A 22,813-nucleotide genomic window follows, 5' to 3' on the forward strand; every position below is an offset into this window, starting at 1 on the left:
CCTTTACCTTCCTGCAGAAGCAGTACCTATTGATCTACTCACATTTACATGTTTTCGAACTGCTATATTTATATAGAAACATATAAATGTAGGACTAAAGGACGAAATATAGAGACAAATTAACAAAGAAAGAAATAAGTATAGAAATAAATACATCTAGAAATAATATAATATGGAAAGAAATGACTAAATGTAAAGAGATATAGCTAAATGCAGAAATAACTAAATAATATGATATAGAAGTAAAATAGGTAGAGAAATAAATAAATATAGGTATAAAGGATTAAATGTAGAGGCGATGAAATGAAAATAGAAATAAATAAATAAATCTGTAAATAATACAACATAGAAAGAAATAAGCACAGAAATTACTAACTGTAGAGGCAAATAAATTACCATAGAAATAAATACAAACATATAGAAGTAATACAATATAGAAGGAAAATAGGTAGAGAACTCCACAAATATAGGGATAAACTTGGACTCTATGTCTAACTTTTGTATTTTAATATTTATTTTATGGCAATATGTTTTAATATGTATATACTACAGAGTGTTTTTAAATGATTATGTGCTTTCGCAATGCTTGAGCCACAAGGAAAGGTGGGTAAGAAATAATTATAATTATAATTATTATAGACAAAGAAATCCATATAGAAATACTGAAAGAAAGAAGCACAACCTCACAATCTCTGAGGATGCCTGTCACAGATGCGGGTGAAACGTCAGGAGAGAATGCTTATGTAACATGGCCGTACAGCCCGGAAAACTCAGAACAATCCAGTGACTCTGGCCATGAAAGCCTTCAATGACATAATAATAATATTATTATTAATAATAATAATAATAATAAATCTTTATTTATATGAAAATGAACAAACATACATAGAAATAAATAAATATTGTGGGGATCCTATATATCTATCTATATCTTAGTGTATGTATGTATGTATGTATGTATGTATGTGGCGGTGCGGCGATGTTTCTTTCAGCTTTCCAATTGGCTGCCACTTTTTCCAAGCAGGAAAATCGCATTCAAAGCACCCCTGACAGAGGGCCATCCGGCCTCTGTTTAAAAGCTTCCAAAGAAGGAGCCTCCACCACACTCTGGGGCAAAGAGTTCCACTGCTGAACAGCTCTCACAGTCAGGAAGTTCTTCCTCATGTTCAGATGGAATCTCCTTTCTTGTAGTTTGAAGCCATTGTTCCGCGTCCTAGTCTCCAGGGAAGCAGAAAACAAGCTTGCTCCTTCCTCCCTATGACTTCCTCTCATGTATTTATACATGGCTATCATGTCTCCTCTCGGTCTTCTCTTCTTCAGGCTACACATGCCCAGTTCATTAAGCTGCTCCTCATAGGACTTGTTCTCCAGACCCCTGATCATTTTAGTCGCCCTCCTCTGGACACTTTCCAGCTTGTCAATATCTCTCTTGAATTGTGGTGCCCAGAATTGGACACAATATTCCAGGTGTGGTCTTACCAGAGCAGAATAGAGGGGTAGCATAACTTCCCTGGACCGAGACACTATACTCCTATTGATGCAAGCCAAAATGCCATTGGCTTTTTTTGCCGCCCCATCACGTTGTTGGCTCATGTTTAACTTGCTGTGCACAAGGACTCCAATATCTTTTTCACACATACTGCTCTCAAGCCAGGCATCCCCCATTCTGTATCTCTACATTTCATTTTTTCTGCCTAAATTGGAGTATTTTGTATTTGTCTCTGTTGAACTTCATTTTGTTAGTTTTTGGCCCATTTCTCTAACCTGTTCAGATCGTTCTGAATTCTGCTCATGTTCTCTGGAGTATTGGCTCTACCTCCAAATTTTGTGTTGTCTGCAAACTTGATGATCATGCCTTCTAACCCTTAATCTAAGTCATTAATAAACATGTTGAACAGGACCGGGCCGAGGACAGAACCCTGTGGCACTCCGCTCGTCACTTCTTTCCAGGATGAAGAGGAAGCATTGGTGAACACCCTCTGGGTTCGTCCATTTAACCAATTTCAGATCCACCTATCCGTAGTTTTGCCTAGACCACATTGGACTGGTTTGTTTGCCAGAAGGTCATGGGGGACCTTGTCAAAGGCCTTACTGAAATCCAGGTATGCTTCATCCATGGCATTCCCCGCATCTACCCAGCTTGTAACTCTATCAAAGAAAGAGATCAGATTAGTCTGGCACATAATAATATAAAATAATTATATATCAACACCTGTTGATAAACTCTACAAGCTAGCTGGCATTGCCACCCTTGATATGTGATGGGAAGTTGCTGCTAAATGTGAAAGAAATAACGTTGAACAGTGTGAAAGCCACCCACAACATACCAGCCTCCTCCCAGTAGACTCAAATCAAGGAAAAGCTTTATGAGAACTACCACTCCTCTTGGGGTCCTTCCAGCCACAGCAAGGGTATCCCTCTGAGCAGCTAAATCAGAAAATCCCAACTGGATGGCCCCCTGCGAGGGTCTTCTTCCAGGGGCAAACCAAGAATGGGCAACCTGGATGTCCCTGAATAGACTCAGAAGCAGAGTGGGCAGATCAAAAGACAACCTGGCAAAATGGCACTACCTAAAAGAATCCGATATCTTGTGTGACTGTGGAGCAGAACAGACAACTCTGCATCTGTATTCTTGTCCATTCTGCCCTGCCTCATGTACAGAGGAGGAATTGTTGGAGGCTACAGACAATACTGTTGCTGTTGCCCGTTTTTGGTCAAAAGATATTTAGCCACCTGTGCTCCTTCTATTTTTTTCAGTTTTATGCTAATTTATGCATTGTTTTTGATATGAAAATAAAAAATAAGGTCTGGCACAGACATGCAACCGGGGGGGGGGGGGGGGGAGCTTCAGGGGCTTCAGCCCCCGGTGGCACAGTGGGTTAAACCCCTGTGCCAGCAGGACTGAAGACCGACAGGTCGCAGGTTTGAATCCAGGGAGAGGTGGATGAGCTCCCTCTATCAGCTCCAGCTTGAGAGGACATGAGAGAATCCTCCCACAAGGATGATAAAAACATCAATTCATCCGGGCGTCCCCTGAGCAATGTCCTTGCAGACGGCCAATTCTCTCACACCAGAAGCGACTTGCAGTTTCTCAAGTTGCTCCTGACATGACAAAAAAAGCCCCCTCCCCCTTGAAAGTCTCAGGATGGTCCATGAAAAGGCCTTACTGGTACATTATTTAAACTGTTATGTTTATTCATATCATGATCTGACCACCATGCTCAATATATCCCATATGCACGGGGGTATTGGGGTAATGATACAAAAGGTTTGCTAGGCTAGACCCTCTTTCACTCAGACTCAGCCCACCCCCCACCCCCCCCCCCCCCACCCCCCAAATCAAAATCCTGGCTAGGGGCCTGGTCTGGCATGACTTGTTTTTGATAAATCCGTGTTGACTATTAGTGATGATGGATCTGGACCAAACTTGACACACAGAACCCTGAAGACCAAGTTGACATCCTGGATGGGTTTGGAGGGTTAGGGGTGGACTGACCCTCCAGGGTGGGAGTTATAGTTCACTCTGCACCCTGAACAGCACTCTGAACCGCACTGATGATGGACCCGACCAAGTTTGTGGGTGATTGACCTACCCCCATCCTTCTGCATTTCCTAAGGGGAGCATTCATTAAAAGCGAGTATATAAATAAGGAAGGGGCGGTGGGCTGTGCCTGCTTTGGCTGAGAGCGAAGAGGAGGAGAAAGAGGAGGCCAAAAGGGACGCGGCTCTCCTCCTTCCCTCTCTTCCGCCGCCTGTTTGGCTCCAGCGAGGAAGGACGGGGCGTGACTAGACGACGGCGACGAAGAAGCAGAAGCAGAAGCAGGAGGAGGAGGAGGAGAAGGGCCGTCTCCCGGCGCGGACAGGTTGCCTCTCGCCGAGGCTGGAGCTGCTGCCCTCGCCGTGGGGTCCCGCCCGCTCGCCGCCTCCGCCGCCGCCGCTGCCTCGCCTGCCTCCCGCGCTCCTTTGGGCAGAGCACTATGTCCGGAGCGACCTGCGGGCAGCCGGGCAGCCCCCTCCTCCTCGCGGGGCCCGCCGCCCTCTGCCGCCCGCGGAGCTGGAGCTGCTAACGCGGACCCCGCACTGGCCGCCCGGGCACAGCCTGCCCCGCAGAGAGACCCCCGCCGCCCCCGCCGCCACTGCCACCACCGCCACCGCCTCCACCAACAGCCTCGCCACCAGCCCCACCCGCAGCAGCAGCACCACCAGCGACGGAGAAGGAGGAGGAGGAGGAGGGGGCAGCACCAGCAGCTCGGGCTCGCTCAGCACCATGGACCTCTCCTTCATGGCCGCCCAGGTAAAGCCCCCCAGGCAGGGCATGCGCGGAGGGGGGGGGAAGCGATGCCCTTGCGAAGGGGAGTGGGCTCGGGGGGCCCAGAGGGGTGGATGATGGGTCCGCCCATCCTTCCAATATAATTTACTACTACTACTACTACTACTACTATTCTATTGTAACAATAATAGGCAGCATTGCCTTTGTGAAGAGTGATGGGCTTGGTGACTCCAGTGGCGTGGATGGTGGATCTGCCCATCCTTCCAATATAATAATAATAATTATTATTATTATTATTATTATTATTATTATTATTACTCTTCTATTGTAATAATAATAATAATAATCTATTGTAGTAGTAGTAATAATAATAATAATAATAGGCACTACTACTCTTCTATTGTAATAATAATAATAATAATAATAATCTATTGTAATAATAATAGTAGTAGGCAGCATTGCCTTTGTGAAGAGTGATGGGCTTGGTGACTCCAGTGGCGTGGATCATGGATCTGCCCATCCTTCTAATATTATTATTATTATTATTATTATTATTACTACTACTACTACTATTCTTCTATTGTAATAATAATAATAATCTATTGTAACAATAATAATAGGCAGCATTGCCGTTGTGAAGAGTGATGGGCTTGGTGACTCCAGTGGTGAGGATGATGGATCTGCCCATCCTTCCAATATAATTATTATTATTATTATTATTACTCTTCTATTGTAATAATAATAATAATCCAGTGTAATAATAATAATAATAATAATAGGCAGCATGCCTTTGTGAATGGGCTTGGTGACTCCAGTGGCGTGGATGATGGATCTGCCCATCCTTCCAATATAATTTTTATAATATTTATTATTATTATTATTATTATTATTATTATTACCACTACTACTCTTCTATTGTAATAATAATAATAATAACCTATTGTAATAATAATAATAGGCAGCATTGCCGTTGTGAAGAATGATGGGCTTGGTGACTCCAGTGGCATGGATGATGGGTCTGCACATTTTTCAAATATATTATTATTTCTATTATAATTTTGTAATAATAATAATAATGGGCAGCATTGCCCTTGTGAAGCGTGATGGGCTCTGTAGTCCAAAATATTATTATTATTATATTGTAGAATAATAATAATATTGTAGAAGAAGAATAATAATGGGCAGCATTGCCCTTTCAAAGCATGATGGACTCTGTGGTCCAAAATATTATTAATATATTGTAGAATAATAACAATATAGTAGAATAATAATAATAATAATAATGGGCAGCATTGCCCTTGTGACATGTGATGGGCTCTGTGGTAGAAAACATTATTATTAATATTATATTGTAGAAGAATAATAATATTGTAGAAGAATAATAATGTGCAGCATTGCCCTTGTGACGTGTGATGGGCTTTGTAGTCCAAAACATTATTATTATATTGTAGAATAATAATAATAATAATAATAATAATAATGGGCAGCATTGCCCTTGTGAAGCGTGATGGGCTCTGTGGTCCAAAATATTATTATTAATAATAATATTATATTGTAGAATAATAATATTAATATAGAATAATAACAATAATAATAATGTAGAATAATAATAATTGCCCTTGTGAAGCGTGATGGGTTCAGTGGCCCCAGAGGGGTGGGTGAATAGTCTGTCGATCCTTCCAAATTATTATTATTATTATGTATAATAATGATAATAATAGTGGGCAGCATTGCCCTTGCGAAGAGTGATGGGCTCTGTGGCTTCAGTGGGGTGGATGATGAGTCTGCTGATCCTTCCAATATAAAAATATATATTATATTATATAATAATAATAATAATAATATAATGTATCATTATTATGACATTATTAACTTTATACCCCTTCTTTTTCCTCCCAATCAATATTATACCACATATTGTACCATGTTATAAAATTTTATTTTTATTGTCCACTTCACCTGCCAACAACCAGTTGCTTGCTTTGGTTCTGGTTAACTGAGAGTCTACTGTATTTTATATTATTATTATCATTATACGTCATTTTCACCCCACCTTTCTCCCTTTATGAGAATTCAAGGTGGCAAATGTATCCACTTAGATTAGAGAAAAGTGTTTGGTGGCCTTTTATTTGTTGGGGGGTGTATTGGGAAGGTTCTGTTGTCTTTTTGCATGAAGAAAAAATACGATAATTGTGGGTTTTGATCATTGGTTTGGTTTAATTGGAAAAGTGCATGATTCACCTTCTTCTCTGGAGAAGTACCTTTTACATATATGTTGTCGTTTCTGGCATATGATCGCCCTCAGGGGTTTCTTGGTAAGGTTTTTATTAAGATAATTTTGATGAGGAATTCCTTGTTGTTGTGTGCCTTCAAGTCATTTCCAACGTATGGTTGTTCTAAGGGGGAACTATAACAGGGTTGTCTTGGCCAGATTCTTTCCGAAAGGTGTTGCCTTTGCCCTCCTCTGAGGTGAGAGGGTGTGACTTGCTCAAGGTCATCCAGTGGATTTTCTTGGCCAGTGAGGGATTAAAACCCTGATCTCGAGAGTCAGAGTCCAACACTGAAACCACGACACCACGCTGGCTCTCTTTTTAATAATGTTTTAAAATACACTTTAGCCATTGTTGAAGGCTGTCATGGTCGGAATCACTTGGTTGCTGAGAGTTTTCCAGGCTGTATGGTCATGTTCCAGAAGCATTCTCTCCTGATATTTCACCCACATTTATGGCAGATGTCTTCAGAGACTATGAGGTCCATTGGAAACTAGGAAAGGAGAGTGTATATACATATCTATGGAATGTCCAGAATGGGAGAAAGAATTCTTGTCTGTTTGAGGCAAGTGTGAATGTTGCAATTGGCCAACTTGATTAATAATAATAATAATAATAATAATAGGTAAAGTTAAAGGTAGTCCCCTGACATTAAGTCCAGTCATGTCTGACTCAGGGGTGTGGTGCTCATCTCCATTTCTAAGCCGAAGAGCCAGCGTTGTCCGTAGACACCTCCAAGGTCATGTGGCCGGCATGACTGCATGGAGTGCCGTTAATAATAATAATAATAATAATCCTTTATTTATACCCCGCTACCATCTCCCGCAGGACTCGGTGCGGCTTACAAGAGGCCGAGCCCAAACACATCATAAAACATAACAACAACAAAACAACAATAATAACTCATAAAAAATACAATAATAACACGACGCATTTTAAAAACCTGTGGCAGGGCCAAATGTAAGAATTAAAAATTTAAAAATGCTGGGCATGTCCAAGGGAAATAGGAGAGATATTTTTGGGATAGGTGGGCGTGCAGACAATTCTAAGTCTGTATTGAATAGCCTAGAAGCTTCAAAGCCTGGCTGCTTTCTGGGAGGTGGGAGGTGTTAGCACAGCTCTAACAAGCACTATGTCAGACTACACAGAGAAGCAACTGAAATCCGCAAGCACATGGACAATTTCAAGGGAAAGGAGAAAACCATGAAAATGAACAAAATCTGACTACCAATATTTTTTAAAAACCCTCTAAAATCAGGACAATAAATAAAGAGCAACATGCAAAAAACAGGGGAATTCCAGACAGGAAACAACCAGGGCCAGCTAACACCTCCTAACAAAGGATTCCGCCAGGCAGGAAGCAGCCAGGCTTTGAAGCTGCAAGGCCATTCAGTGCTAATCAAGGTGATTCATTGCAACATTCACCCTTCGAGGTCAGCTAACACCTCCTAACAAAGGATTCCCCCAGGCAGCAACCAGCCAGGCTTTGAAGCTGCAAGGCCATTCAGTGCTAATCAAGGTGGCCAATTGCAACATTCACGTTTGCCTCAAACAGTTCTTTCTCCCACCCTGGGCATTCCACAGGTATATAAACCCCACTTGCCTAGTTTCCAACAGACTTGACAACCTCTGAGGATGCCTGTCATAGATGTGGGTGAAACGTTAGGAGAGAATGCTTCTGGAACATGGCCATACAGCTTGGAAAACATACAGCAACCCATTGTAAGAAAGTTGGAAGTCTTTTTGGGTGTCTTTTCTGTCTTCTTATGTATACAATACATGCTCTTATTCCCCACTACTTTATTGCATGTAGAAAATTCTTATTAGCTGGTGTGATGTAGTAGTGGATTGAACTCTAGACGACAATTCTGAAGTCCAGGGTTTGAATCAATCATGGAAATCCACTGGGTGACTCCAGACAAGTCATGTATTCTTAGCCTCAAAAGCAACCCTCCTCTGTCCAAATCTGACCAAGAAAATGCCATGAGAAAGTTGCCTTAGGATTGCTATAAATCAGAAGCAAAGGCACACAAGAAGAAATTATTAATACAAATTAGCTTGAACTGATTGGAGGGTGTGTGGCTGTATTTTTTATTATAATTTGGTATTAAGAATTTCTTCTTGTGTGCCTTTGTTTCTGATTTATAGAATCAGAAAAAGTTCCTGGGATTTAGAGTAGCATTCTCTTTCCTTCTTTCTCTGTCTCAGTGGGCTTCTCTCTTTTAAGGTATCCCTTGGGATGGGGGATGAATAAGGTTTCCAGACAACAGCAGAGTAGCAGCAGGATGGGGAGAGAAGGAGGAAAGGAGGGGTGTAGCTCAGAGATATTTGGGGGTGGATGCTTTGAAGTTGCTGCTTTGTAAACAGAATGATGGGGAAGAAGCTGTTCTCTCTTTATGTGGGAGGCTTCCCTTGCGAATATATAAAATGTGGGTTGAAGCCAGGTTGGGCAAAAAGGCTGGGTCTGCTCCCCAGACTGCGCATTGTTCTTCTCTGAAAAAGGCTGAATTGTCAGCCCAATACACATCTTTTCAACAGGTGCTGCCTCCCATTTCACTATTTAATGCAAAAAAGGGGAAAGAAAAGCTGGATTTCTGTAAGTTTTTTGGGCTGTATGGCCATGATCCAGAACCATTCTCTCCTGACATTTTGCCTGCATCTATGGCAGGTATCCTCAGAGGTTATGAGGTCTGTTGGAAACTAGGAAAATTGGGTTTATATATCTGTGGAATGTCCAGGGTGGGGGAAAGAACTCTTGCCTGTTGAAGCTAGATGGGGTGGAAAAGAGCTTTGCATATTTATTTATTTATGGTACATAATATGCTAGTAATATAATATAATATATTGTATATTCATATAATATTTATAATATTATAATGCAATAAAATATAATACTAATAATAATAATACAATATTATAATTATATATTTTATATTACATGCAATCTTACTAACAATATTACAGATCCCAGAGATCCCAGCCAGTTTACCAGCTATTAGGATTTTTGGGTGTTGAAGACCAAAACATCTGGGGACCCACAGGTTGAGAACCATTGGTATAGTACAATATAGTAATATACTCTCTTTTTTTTTTTGTCGTGTTAGGAGTGACTTGAGAAACTGCAAGTCACTTCTGGTGTGAGAGAATTGGCCGTCTGCAAGTATGTTGCCCAGGGGACACATGGATGATTTTATGTTATTATCATCCTTGTGGGAGGCTTCTCTCATGTCCCCGCATGAGGAGCTGGAACTGATAGAGGGAGCTCATCCGCCTCTCCCGAGATTCGAACCTGCAACCTGTTGATCTTCAATCCTGCTGGCACAGGAATTTAACCCACTGCGCCACCGGGGGCTCCATAATATATACTGTAATACTAATATTGTGCTATAATAATAATATAATATAATGTATGTATATATATCTTGTAAGCCGCTCTGAGGCCCCTTCGGGGTGAGAAGAGCAGCATATAAATGCCGTAAATAAATAAATAAATAAATAAATAATTCAAATGGTAAGAATCTAGGTGGGGATGCCCATTTATCTTTCCAATGACATGACTCCACAGTTGTAGCTCATTTTGGGTTGCTGTGAGTCTTCCGGGCTGTAAGGCCATGTTTCAGATGCATTCCCTCCTGACATTTCACCCACATCTATGGCAGGAATCCTCAGAGGTTGTCAGGTCTGTTGGAAACTACGCAAGTGGGGTTTATATATCTGTGGAATAATGTCCAGGGTGGGAGAAAGAACTCTCATCTGCTTGAGGCAAATGTGAATGTTGCAATTGACCACCTTGATTAGAATTTAATGGCCTTGCAGCTTCAAAGCCTGGCTGGTTGCTGCCTGGGGAATCCTTTGTTGGGAATCCTTTGTTAGCTGGCCCTGATTAATTCTTGTCTGAAATTCCCCCTGTTTTTTGAGTGTTGCTCTTTATTTACTGTCCTGATTTTAGAGGTTTTTTTAAATACTGGTAGCTAGATTTGGTTCATTTTCATGGTTTTCTCCTTTCTGTTGAAATTGTCCACATGCTTGTGGATTTTAATGACTTCTTTGTGTAGTTGTCAATTGCAACATTCACACTTGCCTCAAGCAGACAAGAGTCCTTTCTCCCACCCTGGGCATTATTCCACAGATATATAAATCTCAGTTGCCTACTTTTCAACAGACCTCGCAACCTCTGAGGATGCCTGCCATAGATGTGGGTGAAATGTCAGAAGAAAATGCTTCTGGAATACAACCATACAGCCTGGAAAACACCCAGTAACTCCATCCATGAAAGCCTTGGCAACACATTGCAGCTCATTTTGTTTTAATGTCTGATACTGCAGAAGACTATATGGGTGTGCCTAGCACATAGTCTGTTTTTGAGCTGAGGTGTGGTAGTAGATGATTTAACACTGCTTGCACTTTTAAAGTAACAGTGAAATTTTAGAAGTCAGATAGATAGATAGATAGATAGACAGACAGACAGACAAATAGATAGATAGATAGATAGATAGATAGATAGATAGATAGATAGATAGATCGAACAATCTGGAGTGGAGACTAACTTTTAAAATGCCCCTCCACCCCCGTTATGTTGAAAACAACACAGAATCTTTGAACATCTTAAAGATAACCAGGTTGTAAGCAGCATAACCTTTTATTTTATTTCAGACAACGCACCATGAACCTAGTGTCCACAAAGCCTTGTGTCAAATAAGATGGCACAAAATACCTATTTATCAGATAGCAGTGTTAATCCATCATAACAGAAAGAGCAACAAAGAGGATTGTGTGACTTTAAAGACAAACACCTTTTATTTGACACAAGGTTTCATGGGCACCAGATCTATATGTTTACCTTTAAGGTACAGCAAGATTCTATTTTGTTTTGAGCATATCTAACTATCTAGGTCTATAGATATCTAATCATAGAATCATTTAGTTGGAAGAGACCTCGGGAGCCATCCAGTCCAACCCCATTCTGCCAAGAAGCAGGAAAATCGCATTCAAAACACCCCCGACAGATGGCCATCCAGCCTCTGTTTAAAAGTTTCCAAAGAAGGAGCTTCCATCACACTCCAGTACAGAGAGTTCCACTGCTGAACAGCTCTTAAATCAAATTTAAGATCCCTTGTATTCACTGGGTCTATTTCTTGACTATAGGTTTGTATCACAGCTGTATTTCTGTGATCTGGTCCATACCTATATCTTTCTATACAAGTTATAAACATACATCTTACAAATGACTCATAGTTAAGAATGAGGTGCAGGAAGTGAGAGAAATCTACCCCTAAGAAAAGAAATTCACTCCTTAAAGAGTTATAAATCATGGGGGAAAGGGGCTCCACAGAAGCGTTTTTGCCAACAAACCAAAATTTTCAAAATCCTATTATCACAGGGACAGAAAGTGAGGTGAATTATTTTTAACCAGGGCACAGAGAGCCAAACAAACACCCTTCCCTATGTTATCCAAAGCTAAAAGATATATATTTTGGCTGGAGTTACACTTAAAACACATACTTGTCCCACCTTAAAAACAAATTCAGTTTAAGAACAGACCTACAGAACCTATTCTATTTGTAACTTTGGGACTGTCTGTATTTAGGATTTATCTTTCAGTGAAATCACAGTAGCAGTAGAGCCAAGCTCCTTCTACACTGGCATATAAAATCCAGATTATCTGCTTTGAAGTGGATTGTAATAGTATGGACTCATCTAATCCAGTTCAAAGCAGATAATGTGGAGTATCTCTTTGATCATCTGGATTATATGGCAGTGTAGAAGGGGCTTTAGTGTGACTCAATGAGTTTGAGTGTTGAACTATGACTCTGGAGTTGAAATCCCCACTTGGTCATTAAATCCACTGTTGCTATAGGTTGTAAATGACTTGAAGGTACACAACAACAGTAACAGAGGTAGAACATAAGAGTTGAAAGTGATCTCGTGGGTCATCCAGTCCAACCCTCTGCCAATAAGCAGGAAAATCACATTCAAAGCATCTCCAACAGATGGCCATCCAGCCTCTGCTTAAAAGTCTCCAAAGAAGGAGCCTCCACCACACTCTGGGTCAGAGAGTTCCACTGCTGAACAGCTCTCACAGTCAGGAAGTTCTTCCTAATGTTCAGGTGGAATCATATTTCATGTAGTTTGAAGCCATTGTTCCGTGTGCTGCCACGGAACAATGTTCCATGTTCTGTGGTATGGAGTAAGTGGATTGAGATTTTTCCCCCTTTCTACTTTTATAATACTGGAATTCAAGGAACTGAAATAACAACAACAGCAACTTTATTTTTGTACCCCACCTCCATCTCCCTGAAGGAACTCAAGGCAGCTTACATGGGGACGAGCCCAATCAACATAGTTAAAAGGTAACACATGAAAATACACAACACAAGGAACAGAGTAAAACATCAACATTATAACAAAATTTAAAAGTAAGCATTGAAAATGATTAAAGATTTGAAATAAATAACAGGAAGTACTTCTTTGCTTGCTATTATCCAGAAAATGATTACAACATGGAACTGTTACAAGATGTGGTGATGTCTGTCCCATTAGAAGGCTTTAAATGAGAATTTTACAGGCTTAAGGAGGATGCGGTTTTTGGAAGCTACTAATAATGGATATAGATATTCTTGTCAGAAGCAATGACAGTATGCCTCCCTTTACTAGCTGCTGGAGAAGAAGTGTATGTGTGTATGTAAGCTGTTGTACTCATTAAATTCCCACTGAGATCTCATAAGCATCTGGTTGGCCATTATGGATGCAGGATGCTGGAGCTTTTGGTCTCAAACAACTGTGCTTTTCTTGGGTTCTTAAGAATAGAGGGAGTGGGGCTTAAATGGAGGATTATGATTTAATTTAGAGAGAGAGAAGAAGAAATATATGTTGATTAACTTCTCATCTGACCAGCTGGTTTACTGATTGACTTCTTTTTTTTTGATTTCGAAAAAATAATACACCAACCATATATGTTGCAAAAAATATACACCTACACAAACAAACGCACATACACAAACAGCCCTCCATACAGTTACCCCTCCACCCACCCCAGTGCTACCCACCACCTTGATTTCCGTCACTAATCCATGCAGGATTTATGCACAACTTATTTAACCCTCTATACTAATACTGATTGATTTCAATGTACTGCTGCTGCCTCAGCAGAATCAGTCGAAACAGATCTCGTGTCTTTCCTCTGTTGTTTCTGCTTTTCTGTTTTGCATTTTTTCGCACAAAGCCTACTGAAGCAAACAACAGGTCTATCAGAAAAGCTCTATTGTGGAATTCCCATTTATCAGGATGGATCCCATTTGAGTGTTTCCCAGCATCCCCATTGTTGGAATGGGAAGGAAGGGCTTATCACACAAAAAAAGCCTTTGTCAAAGTTCCCCCCACTCACAAAAAAAATCCAGGGAGCATATAATACATTGAAAAGTTTGTTTTGAATCCAAATGCAGCAGGTTGGAAATCGCAGCAAATACAGCAGCATTGATCATTTGTGACAAGACTTTTTTTTCTTTTTTAAGCAACAATAGAATTAGGAGCAATGCCAGTAGAACGACTGTCTGCTGTTGGTTTTCTAGCTATCCGCCATGCTTTGCAAAGATGCACTGTTATGCTCATGATTTCATGTCAAATGGAATGAGATTGTGTTAAGGAGGGATGAAATATAGGTCTTGAGAATATGATTTCTCTTAGGCATTTGGCTAAGATATGCGGAGGAGGGAGAGGTCAGTCTGTCTTATTAGAAATGGGAACAAATCAAAATGGATACTTTTACCTTGTTTGCTTGTTTGCCATAATAGCGTCTCCTTCCATAGGTGTGTCTACATTTTAACATTGCATTTCATATCTTTCTGTCTGAAATGATTGGCATTGTCCCCACCTTACTTAGCTACGTAAATAATCATTTGGACTTCTACCCAGGTCCATCTTAAAATTCTTGATTTGCCTACCCTAATCCTTTAAATAGTCTTTTGTGATCTGTGATTTTAAAAAAAATGAATGTATTGTTACCTGTTCCTGGAATGGTGTGTGTTTGTGATGAAAATGCCATGTATCTGCAACAACCTGCATATGACTGTGGGCCCTTTCACATAGCCCTATATTCCAGAATATCAGGACAGAAAATCCCACATTATCTGAGTGTGGACTCAGATGACTCCATTCAAAGCATATATTTTGGGATTTTCTGCCTTGATATTCTGAGATATAGGGCTGCGTGGAAGGGCCCTTTGACTCAGTGTGTTCTAGCATATTATTTCTCATCTAGAGAGTGAGCATTGTGACCTGCGCAGTTTGGCTGCAAGCACACATTTTCTCAAGAGACTAGGCAGCTTGTTTGCCATTTGCACTGTTGCAAGTGACAGTTGGGCTTGTTTCGTGGGGCACTGAAATGATGTGAATGAAATAAGAGTCAGCAGCATAGCTTACTCTCGTACAGCTTCCTGTCTCCTTGAATTATTTTGACAAAACAGGCAGGATCTAGAATCATGGAATCATTCAACAGCTTTAACCATGCCCCAGTTTCTCAGTCCTCTTCCTACTTTCCCCCCATGGTGTCCTCAACTTACTTTGGTTGTTGCAAATTGAGTTCAAAGTGTAAAAGTAGTTTACCCTCAATTAACTCAACAGTGAAGAGGGGAGAGGAGGAAGGAATCTTACTCTTCCCAGTAGGCTCAGGCAAAAGCAGAGTCTCCTAGCTTGTATGTTCTTATTACAATCATAAAATCATAGAGTTGGATGAAACCCCAAGACCCATCTTGTACAACACTTGCCATTCCGGAATACACAATGGAAGCAGTCCTGGCAATTGGCCATCCAGTCTGTCTTTAAAAACCCTCCAGAGAAGGAGACTCCACCATACTCTGAGGCAACATATTCCTCCATCGAATAGTTCTAACCATCAGGAAGTTCTTCCTAATGTTTAGGTAGAAACTCTTTTCCAGTTCTTTGAATCTATGAAGATGCATCATTCCTCCTTTTTATGTTTTCTTTCAATCTGCAGTCTCTGAACATAGAGCATACTTAGCCACTGTTTGCTGGGTCAATGAGAGGGAAATGGCACCCTTCTGTTTTTTATAAGATGAAAGTCTCGATACTCTTTTTTTTATAAGATGAAAGTCTCGATACTCTTGGGAAAATTCCAAATTTTCCCAAGAGTATCAAGACTTTCATCTTACCTTCAGATGCTGCTGTTTAGACTACTTAAGCAATGGCAATCACTGGCAGACATCAAAATTTAAAATAATGATAGGAACAATATAAGAATGAGGTTATTAATATGATTTCTCAGGAAGGAACACACTGTTCTGTGTTTTCTATTTGTTGTTATGTGGCTTCAGATCATTTCCAATTTATGGTGACCCTATCACTAGGTTTTCTTGGGACGATTTGTTCAGGGTTAAAGCAGAGAGATGCCATTGCTTTGAAAATTCTTCTCTAAAGATTTACCCTCTTAATATGCTCAGAACCACTGACTATTTGCATTTTATGTCAGAGATAAATAATCTCTGAAGGTCTGGAGACTATTTTTGACCCCTCCTAGATCTTGCTGAGCTACACACCTGCCCCGCCAGGAAAAAAATCCACCATAAATAGTAAACCATACCCCTAGAATTTTTCAGTTGCTTAGAAAAAAAATCCTTCTTCTTTTTTCTAAAGAAGGCCCAGGAAGGGGAAGCATGAAAACTCATGTCTTATAGAGCACAATTTGCCTTCTGGCAATTTTATTTAGGAGTCAGGATGTTGGGACTGGTTGCATGGATCAGGAGGTGTGTTTGGCATCATATGAGGCTTATGGATTGTACCTTGCCAATCTTTGCTTTATATTTTTCTGTCCTGAGCTTTGAGATCCAAATCAGGTTTTATGTAGCTTCCATGCAATTCAGGTTAAACCTCTAGTTCAGTTTAAACATCAACTGAACTAAATAAATTATGATTTGAAGTAGCAGCATTGTTTGAAAAAAAGTCTCTGGAAGGTTAGAGAGCTTCACTGTAGGACATAACCTTTGCGTGCAAAAGTCCCAAATTCAATACCTAGCATCTCCAGCTTAAAACATCAGGAAGAGGAAATCGTAAGGATCATCATGCCCTTATCCACATCTACTGGACTATTCGATGCCGTAAAAACATACAATTAAAATAAAAATAAATTAAGATTAAAATTAATACACATTACAACAGTTAAAAATATTACAACCTTTATTAAAACCACACCATCCACAAACATAATCTGGGACCATTCCAATCATCATTACACATATTCCGTATCCTTCTATTGCACTTTTCTGAAGACTTGATCCCAAAGCCATTTAGAAGGCAGTTGCCCTCCAACTCCAGGCTGTCTTGGATAACACACACTTCCTTGACCCATTTCAAACCAGCTCTAGAGCAGGATATGGAATTGAGACTGCTATGGTCGCCTTAACACTGACAAGGGATGTGGGTCTCTGTTGGTGTTTCTAGATCTCTCAGTGACTTTCGATACTATCAACCATGGTATCCTTTTGGAATACCAGAAAGGAATTTGAGGCACTGTGCTGCAGTGGTTCCAGATGATCATGTTGCTTGGGGTTAGCTATTCCTCAAAAGGGGAACTGTTATGTGGCACCCCACAAGGTGCCATTCTATCCCCAGTGCTTTCTAATTTTTACATGAAACCACTGGGAGAGATCATTCATAGGCATAGGGCAGAGTGTTATCAGTATGCTGATGACATCCAAATATATTCCTCTATGCCTTCAAAAACAGCTTCAGTTAAGGATGGATGCCTGGAGGATGTAATAGGCTGGATAAGAAAACAAACAAATTGAAACTGAATCTAGACAAAACAGAGGTGCGTGCATTCAAGGGTCCTAATCTGGAGAGGGATTATTGTTATATATATTCTTTAGTATAGGGAGGAAGTGACGTAAGAGAAAAAAGTTCCAACTATGATATTTTCTCTATCAAGAGTAACATATTATCCTTTAGGATCCACATTAATTTCTTTTATCTTATTATATTGTCCCTTATTTTCTTTTCTTCTCTTCTCTTCCAACTCTTCATAATATTCCTTCTCCTTATTTTATCCATTAACTAATTAAGGTTCTATTTTTCTACCCCTGATGGTAGTCAACTACAGCATTCTAGAATTGTGGTTGCATTGTGCATTTGTTGCCAGTTATGCCTGGCACATAATTTGCCTTTTTATAGCTACTGCACAGAAAAACATCATTTTCTTTGAGCTATTTTCCTCAACTCCAGGATCCCTTTCTCCTTCAGTTGCTGCCTGGTTAGATTCCATCAACATATGTGAAGCTAGGCTTCTTTTACCCTAGTGTGGATCACGTTAAATTTATTTCCATGGATTGCATTTGCTGTTTGACTGTTTTACCTAGTTTGGAGAAACCCTTTTGAAGCTCTTCACAATTCATTTTTATTCCTACCACCCTAAATAATTTAGTATCATCATGAAACTTGGGCACTTTACAGCTCAGTGCTCACTCAAACACTGTTCCTGCGAATCTATTCTAAGTATGCCAAACTTTGATTACCCATAATGTGTTTTAAATGGAGCTTGCTTTGTAGACAAAGAATTTCTCAGTGAGAATTGCAAGTTAGTTAGCAAGTGTACTGACTGGGCATTACTGTCATATTATATCAACACCATATCATCACTGGATTTAGGTCCGGGCTCTATTAAAAGCTCTGATTTTAATGTATAAAGTCACTATCTGAAAGGTACTTTGCCCCATATATTCATTATTACATTCTGAGTTCATTACCTGAGTACTTCTGAGAGTGTCTAGGTCAAGGGTCCTCAAACTTTTTAAACAGAGGGCCAGGTCACAGTCTCTCAAACTGTTGGAGAGCCGGATTATAATTGTTGTTGTTGTTGTTGTTGTGTGCTTTCAAGTTGTTTCAGACTTAGGTTGACCCTGAGCAAGGGCCGGATAAATGACCTTGGAGGGCCGTATCTGGCCCTTAGTTTGAGGATCCCTGGTCTAGGTATTGAGATTCAACAGATATCTGATAGAAACTTTCATCCCCCTGTTACCTCTATGAGAAAATAGGAAACTAGACCTGAGGAAAGAAGGATGTACCTTTCTTTAGAGAAAGAAATGCAATTCTGTCTTTCACCTTGACAAAACAGAATCTGGAGCTAATAGAGCATACATTCTGATATTGTTTGCCAAGGTTGCCTGGTCAATGCAGCAAATCACATGTTCTGGGAAAATTCCATGAAACTAATAAATGCAATAGAAGTTTTAACTTCTAGGCATCTGTTGGTTTTGTACAACTTCATATAAAATAAGCAAACATTTCCCATCCTTGTTACATAACCATTCCCCGGTTTCTTGATACTTTGTGTGTGTGTACCCTCAAGTCGCTTGTCAACTTTTGGTGACCCCATGAATTTTGTAGGGTGTTTTTGCCACACATTTTAGAGAACAAAGTGTAGCTTATTTCCTTTTAGTTTATGTTTTTGGTTTGATTATCATTTTATTGTGTCTGGTGTCCTAGAAGTTATCACTACTACGCAGTGCATACCTTGAATGATCATATATAAACTTCTGTATCCAAAAGCATACAAAGTTCATATGGGCAAGACATTGGCAGATACATAGATCTCTAGTCGGAGAAGATGTGATTGTGGAATTGATGACATGGAGGAGAAAGCAATTTTGTATGAGAATAAAATTACCTCTTCTAGATTACTGTACTGTGCTGTCTTTGGTTAGTGCTTGACATAAGGATCACTCAGAAAAAGACATTGGATGAGCTGATGTTGAGTTGGTACCTATTGTTATCCTGTGGAATGATCTGTCTCCTAAGTGGGGCATCAGGTAAATACTGTAGTTGCTCCACAGAGCTACACTGGCTGTTTCTTGGCTTGGCATTTGCTGTAAATGAAAACAGACTCATGGGGCTCTGCTCTCAAAGAAAATCAGGGTGCCTACTTGGCAGAAGAGTAGGTGGAATTCATCATTTTGCCCACTCCACTGCCTCAAGCAGAAGATTCTTGTCAAAAAGCAGTTGGAGCGAAACAGGCAGCTTGTTTATTTTCTGGTCAGAGTATTGGTTTAAAATGCCGCATGCCCTGAACTGAGTATCTTCATTTTCCTGCCCAAACTTTAAGACAAAAAAGACCAAAATACTTGTTTCACATTCCTTGACCATCCAAAATAAAGCAGGGGATGTCAGGAGATAAAGGTTTCTCACTTGTTGTCACTTGTGTGTGGAATTCTTACAACAGGGGGAAAAACCAAGTTGCACCATCTTTATTTGTTTTTGGTGCAGGCTGAATACCTGTTTGTCCGCAAAACCTGCAATATTTTTTTCTTTTACTTTTTTATATTTTTTCTTAATATTCTGCTTAATTTTTATGCATTTTATTGTATTTTAATCTGATTTATGATAGCTGAATGAGGTATACTGTTCTTCTTTCATGAATATTTTGATGAACCTTAATAATAAAGGCTATTTTTAAGCTGCTTCTAGTTTTGCATCTAGTATTTTTTAATTGATATTCTTTAATTCTTTCAGTTTGCAATTTTGTAAGCTGTTTCTATATTTATTCACTGAGAAAACCCAGGTAGAATATTCAGATAAGTAACATTGCTTCTAATGAAGATGAAGCAGATGAAATACTAGGCAGACCTGCTAAACCAGAAAAAGATGGAGACACTTTGTTGTTGTTTGTGCCTTACTCACATCAAAAGCTTTTAGAAAGAAATAATGGAAATAAGCTTAAGGCATTGATGCTAAGGGTAGTTCATCCTCTCCCCACACTGGCTCTCTAAATGTAATGAAAAAAATTATACTGAGCAGAACATACACTCATTTTAATAGCTCTTTGTACTTTATTTAGTACATTAACTGCATTTGGCAAGGAAGCATTCAAGACATTAGATGCTCCCAGGGCTGATACTACCATTAGAGAGAATGGATTGACCGCCTCAAGTGGCAAGAGCAGTGCAGCAATAATCTCCTGGTTGTTCCTCATGAACTCTGTATTCCTCTGTGTTGGGGAAAAGAGCAATGAATGTCACACAAGTGTTCCTGGTTCTCCAAGCTAGCCTTACATTTTGAGGGGAATTTCATCCTACTGATATTGCTGAAATAAAATTGAGCTCCAAGGCAAACATTTCTATATTCCTGGATTGTTGTAGGTTTTTGGGGGGGGTTATATGGCCATGTTCTACAGGCATTCTCTCCTGACGTTTCACCTGCATCTATGGCAAGCATCCTCAGAGGTATTGAGGTCACTACCTTTGAGGATGCTTGCCATAGAGTCAGGCAAAACATCAGGAGAGAATGCCTCTAGAACATGGCCATATAGCCCAAAAAACCTACAACAACCCAGTGATTCCTGCCATGAAAGCCTTTGACAATATATTTCTATACAACTTCTACATTTTGGATAAAGTAATGGCTCCTATTGATAACCAGTGTAGTCTAATGGTTTGGGTGTTAGATTAAGCACTCTGAGAGAACAGTGTTTGTATCCCAGTTCAGCCATGGAAACCCACTGGGTGAACTTAGGCAAATGTCTCATCTGTAGTAGAGGAAGGCAATGACAAAACACTTCTTTACAAATCTTGTAAAGAAACCTCTGTGATAAGTTCACCTTAGGGTCACCATATGTCTAGAACACACCTAGAAGACACACAATTGCATCAAGAACAGCAACAATGCAGCTGCCATCTCTTACTTCAGCTCAGACAGCTAAATGGGTTAGACCAGCCTTAGGTTCTTCTAGAAAGCAACAACTTAAAGCAAGAGTGGGCAACTACATAGAGGAAGGTATCAATTTTTCTCACTATGATTTCCCCCATCCTGTTACACTGACTTATTCTGGCACACTGGAATTAATGTCAAGCCACTTCCAGTCACCACCAAGATTTGATCAAACAAATAGGTAGAAGGGGAGAGGACTGTTGCATTTGCATGGCATTTGGTGTGCTTGGATATGATTTGGGAGCAAAAACCACCCAGGAATCATGCCTACATCATACATTATGGGTTGAGAATTTTTCAGAAGTATTGAGGGGGTGCTGAGTGCTGCAAACTGCGCTGTAAACCATAGTTTTGTCAGTCTAGATATAAAGCTAGAGTGTTTTGCTTCATTTGTTATATCCTAATACTAGCCATGATTTAGGGCAATTCCCTAATATACAGGCCTGTCTCGGGACTTCATTCCTGGCATGCCCACCAGCAGGATATGGGCATAGCAGTATTGACTTGTTCACAGTTGAGGTACACAAGTATTTGCCTTCCTGCTAGAATGTATTAGAACTGGGAGCCATTTAACTCACTTAACCACTCATTAAATTACATTATTTTTATTGTTTTTAAACTTTTAACCTGTTGTTTTATTGTCATTTGTTAATGCCCTGCAATCTTTTTGATATATTGTGGTGTATTTCTCAAACTGTGCTTCTTCGGGTGTTTTGGACTTCAGCTCCCAGAAATCCTAGCCAACTTACCAGCTGTTAAGATTTTTGGGGGCGCAAGTCCAAAACATCTGGAGGAGCACCGTTTGAGAAACTCTGCTCTAGGCCAATAGAATTCAGACCATTTCCACATTGATGGAAGCAGAATCTTTGAATGTTGAAACCTGATAGACTGTGTTTAGTTGGTTGACAGTGAGTGATGATCTGGCCTGTTGGAACTCACTATGAACCCATGGGAGCAAAGAATTCAATCTAAAATTATTGCTTTGCAAGGGAAGGTCAGTACTCATGGCTATGACGTCTTCTAAGGAAACTTATCTGCCATTATTGATTTCACCAAGGATATGTTTGAAAGAAATGTCAATGTTCTCTGGAAACAAGTCTGTCAAATACTGCTTTAGGCCATCGCATCCATGTACATGCTGTCTGTGTTAAAAATAACATTACTAGCAGTATTACTTAGCTAGAGTAATAATGTTTTTGTCCCAGATGGCATCAGGCCTCCTGTTATCTCTTCTTAAAGCCCAGTTTAAACTGGATTTGGACTGAAGAATCAGAGAAATTACTCCTTTAGTTTCCAGATGTTTTGGACTACAGCTTCCATAATTTTTTACAGTTGACTGGGGTTTCTGAAATCTGAATTTCAGATTGTCAGTAGAAAAAGGAAAAACAAGGAGGCGATAGGACCTCTTCGAGGAGAAGATGGGGCAATGCTGACAGGGGACAGGGAAAAGGCAGAACTACTTAATGCCTTCTTTGCCTCGGTCTTCTCACAAAAAGAGAGTCTTCAACCTCAGCAAGATGGAGTGGATGAGGGATTGGAGGACATCCAACCCCAAATTGGGAAA

At 40.1% G+C, this 22,813-nt stretch overlaps 1 protein-coding gene across 1 annotated transcript in view; it reads left to right on the forward strand.

The window, feature by feature from the left end:
* The first annotated feature begins 3,145 nt into the window (after window positions 1-3,145).
* Window positions 3,146-22,813, forward strand: part of C1H14orf132 (chromosome 1 C14orf132 homolog) — a 69,733-nt gene continuing 50,065 nt past the window's right edge. Inside the window, exons 1-2 of the mRNA XM_067468199.1 lie at window positions 3,146-3,169; window positions 3,791-4,294. Of these exons, the coding sequence (XP_067324300.1) occupies window positions 3,146-3,169; window positions 3,791-4,294 (528 nt within the window). The remainder of the gene's footprint in view (window positions 3,170-3,790; window positions 4,295-22,813) is intronic.

This window comes from Anolis sagrei, chromosome 1 (assembly GCF_037176765.1).
Source record: "Anolis sagrei isolate rAnoSag1 chromosome 1, rAnoSag1.mat, whole genome shotgun sequence".
Lineage (NCBI taxonomy): Eukaryota > Metazoa > Chordata > Lepidosauria > Squamata > Dactyloidae > Anolis > Anolis sagrei.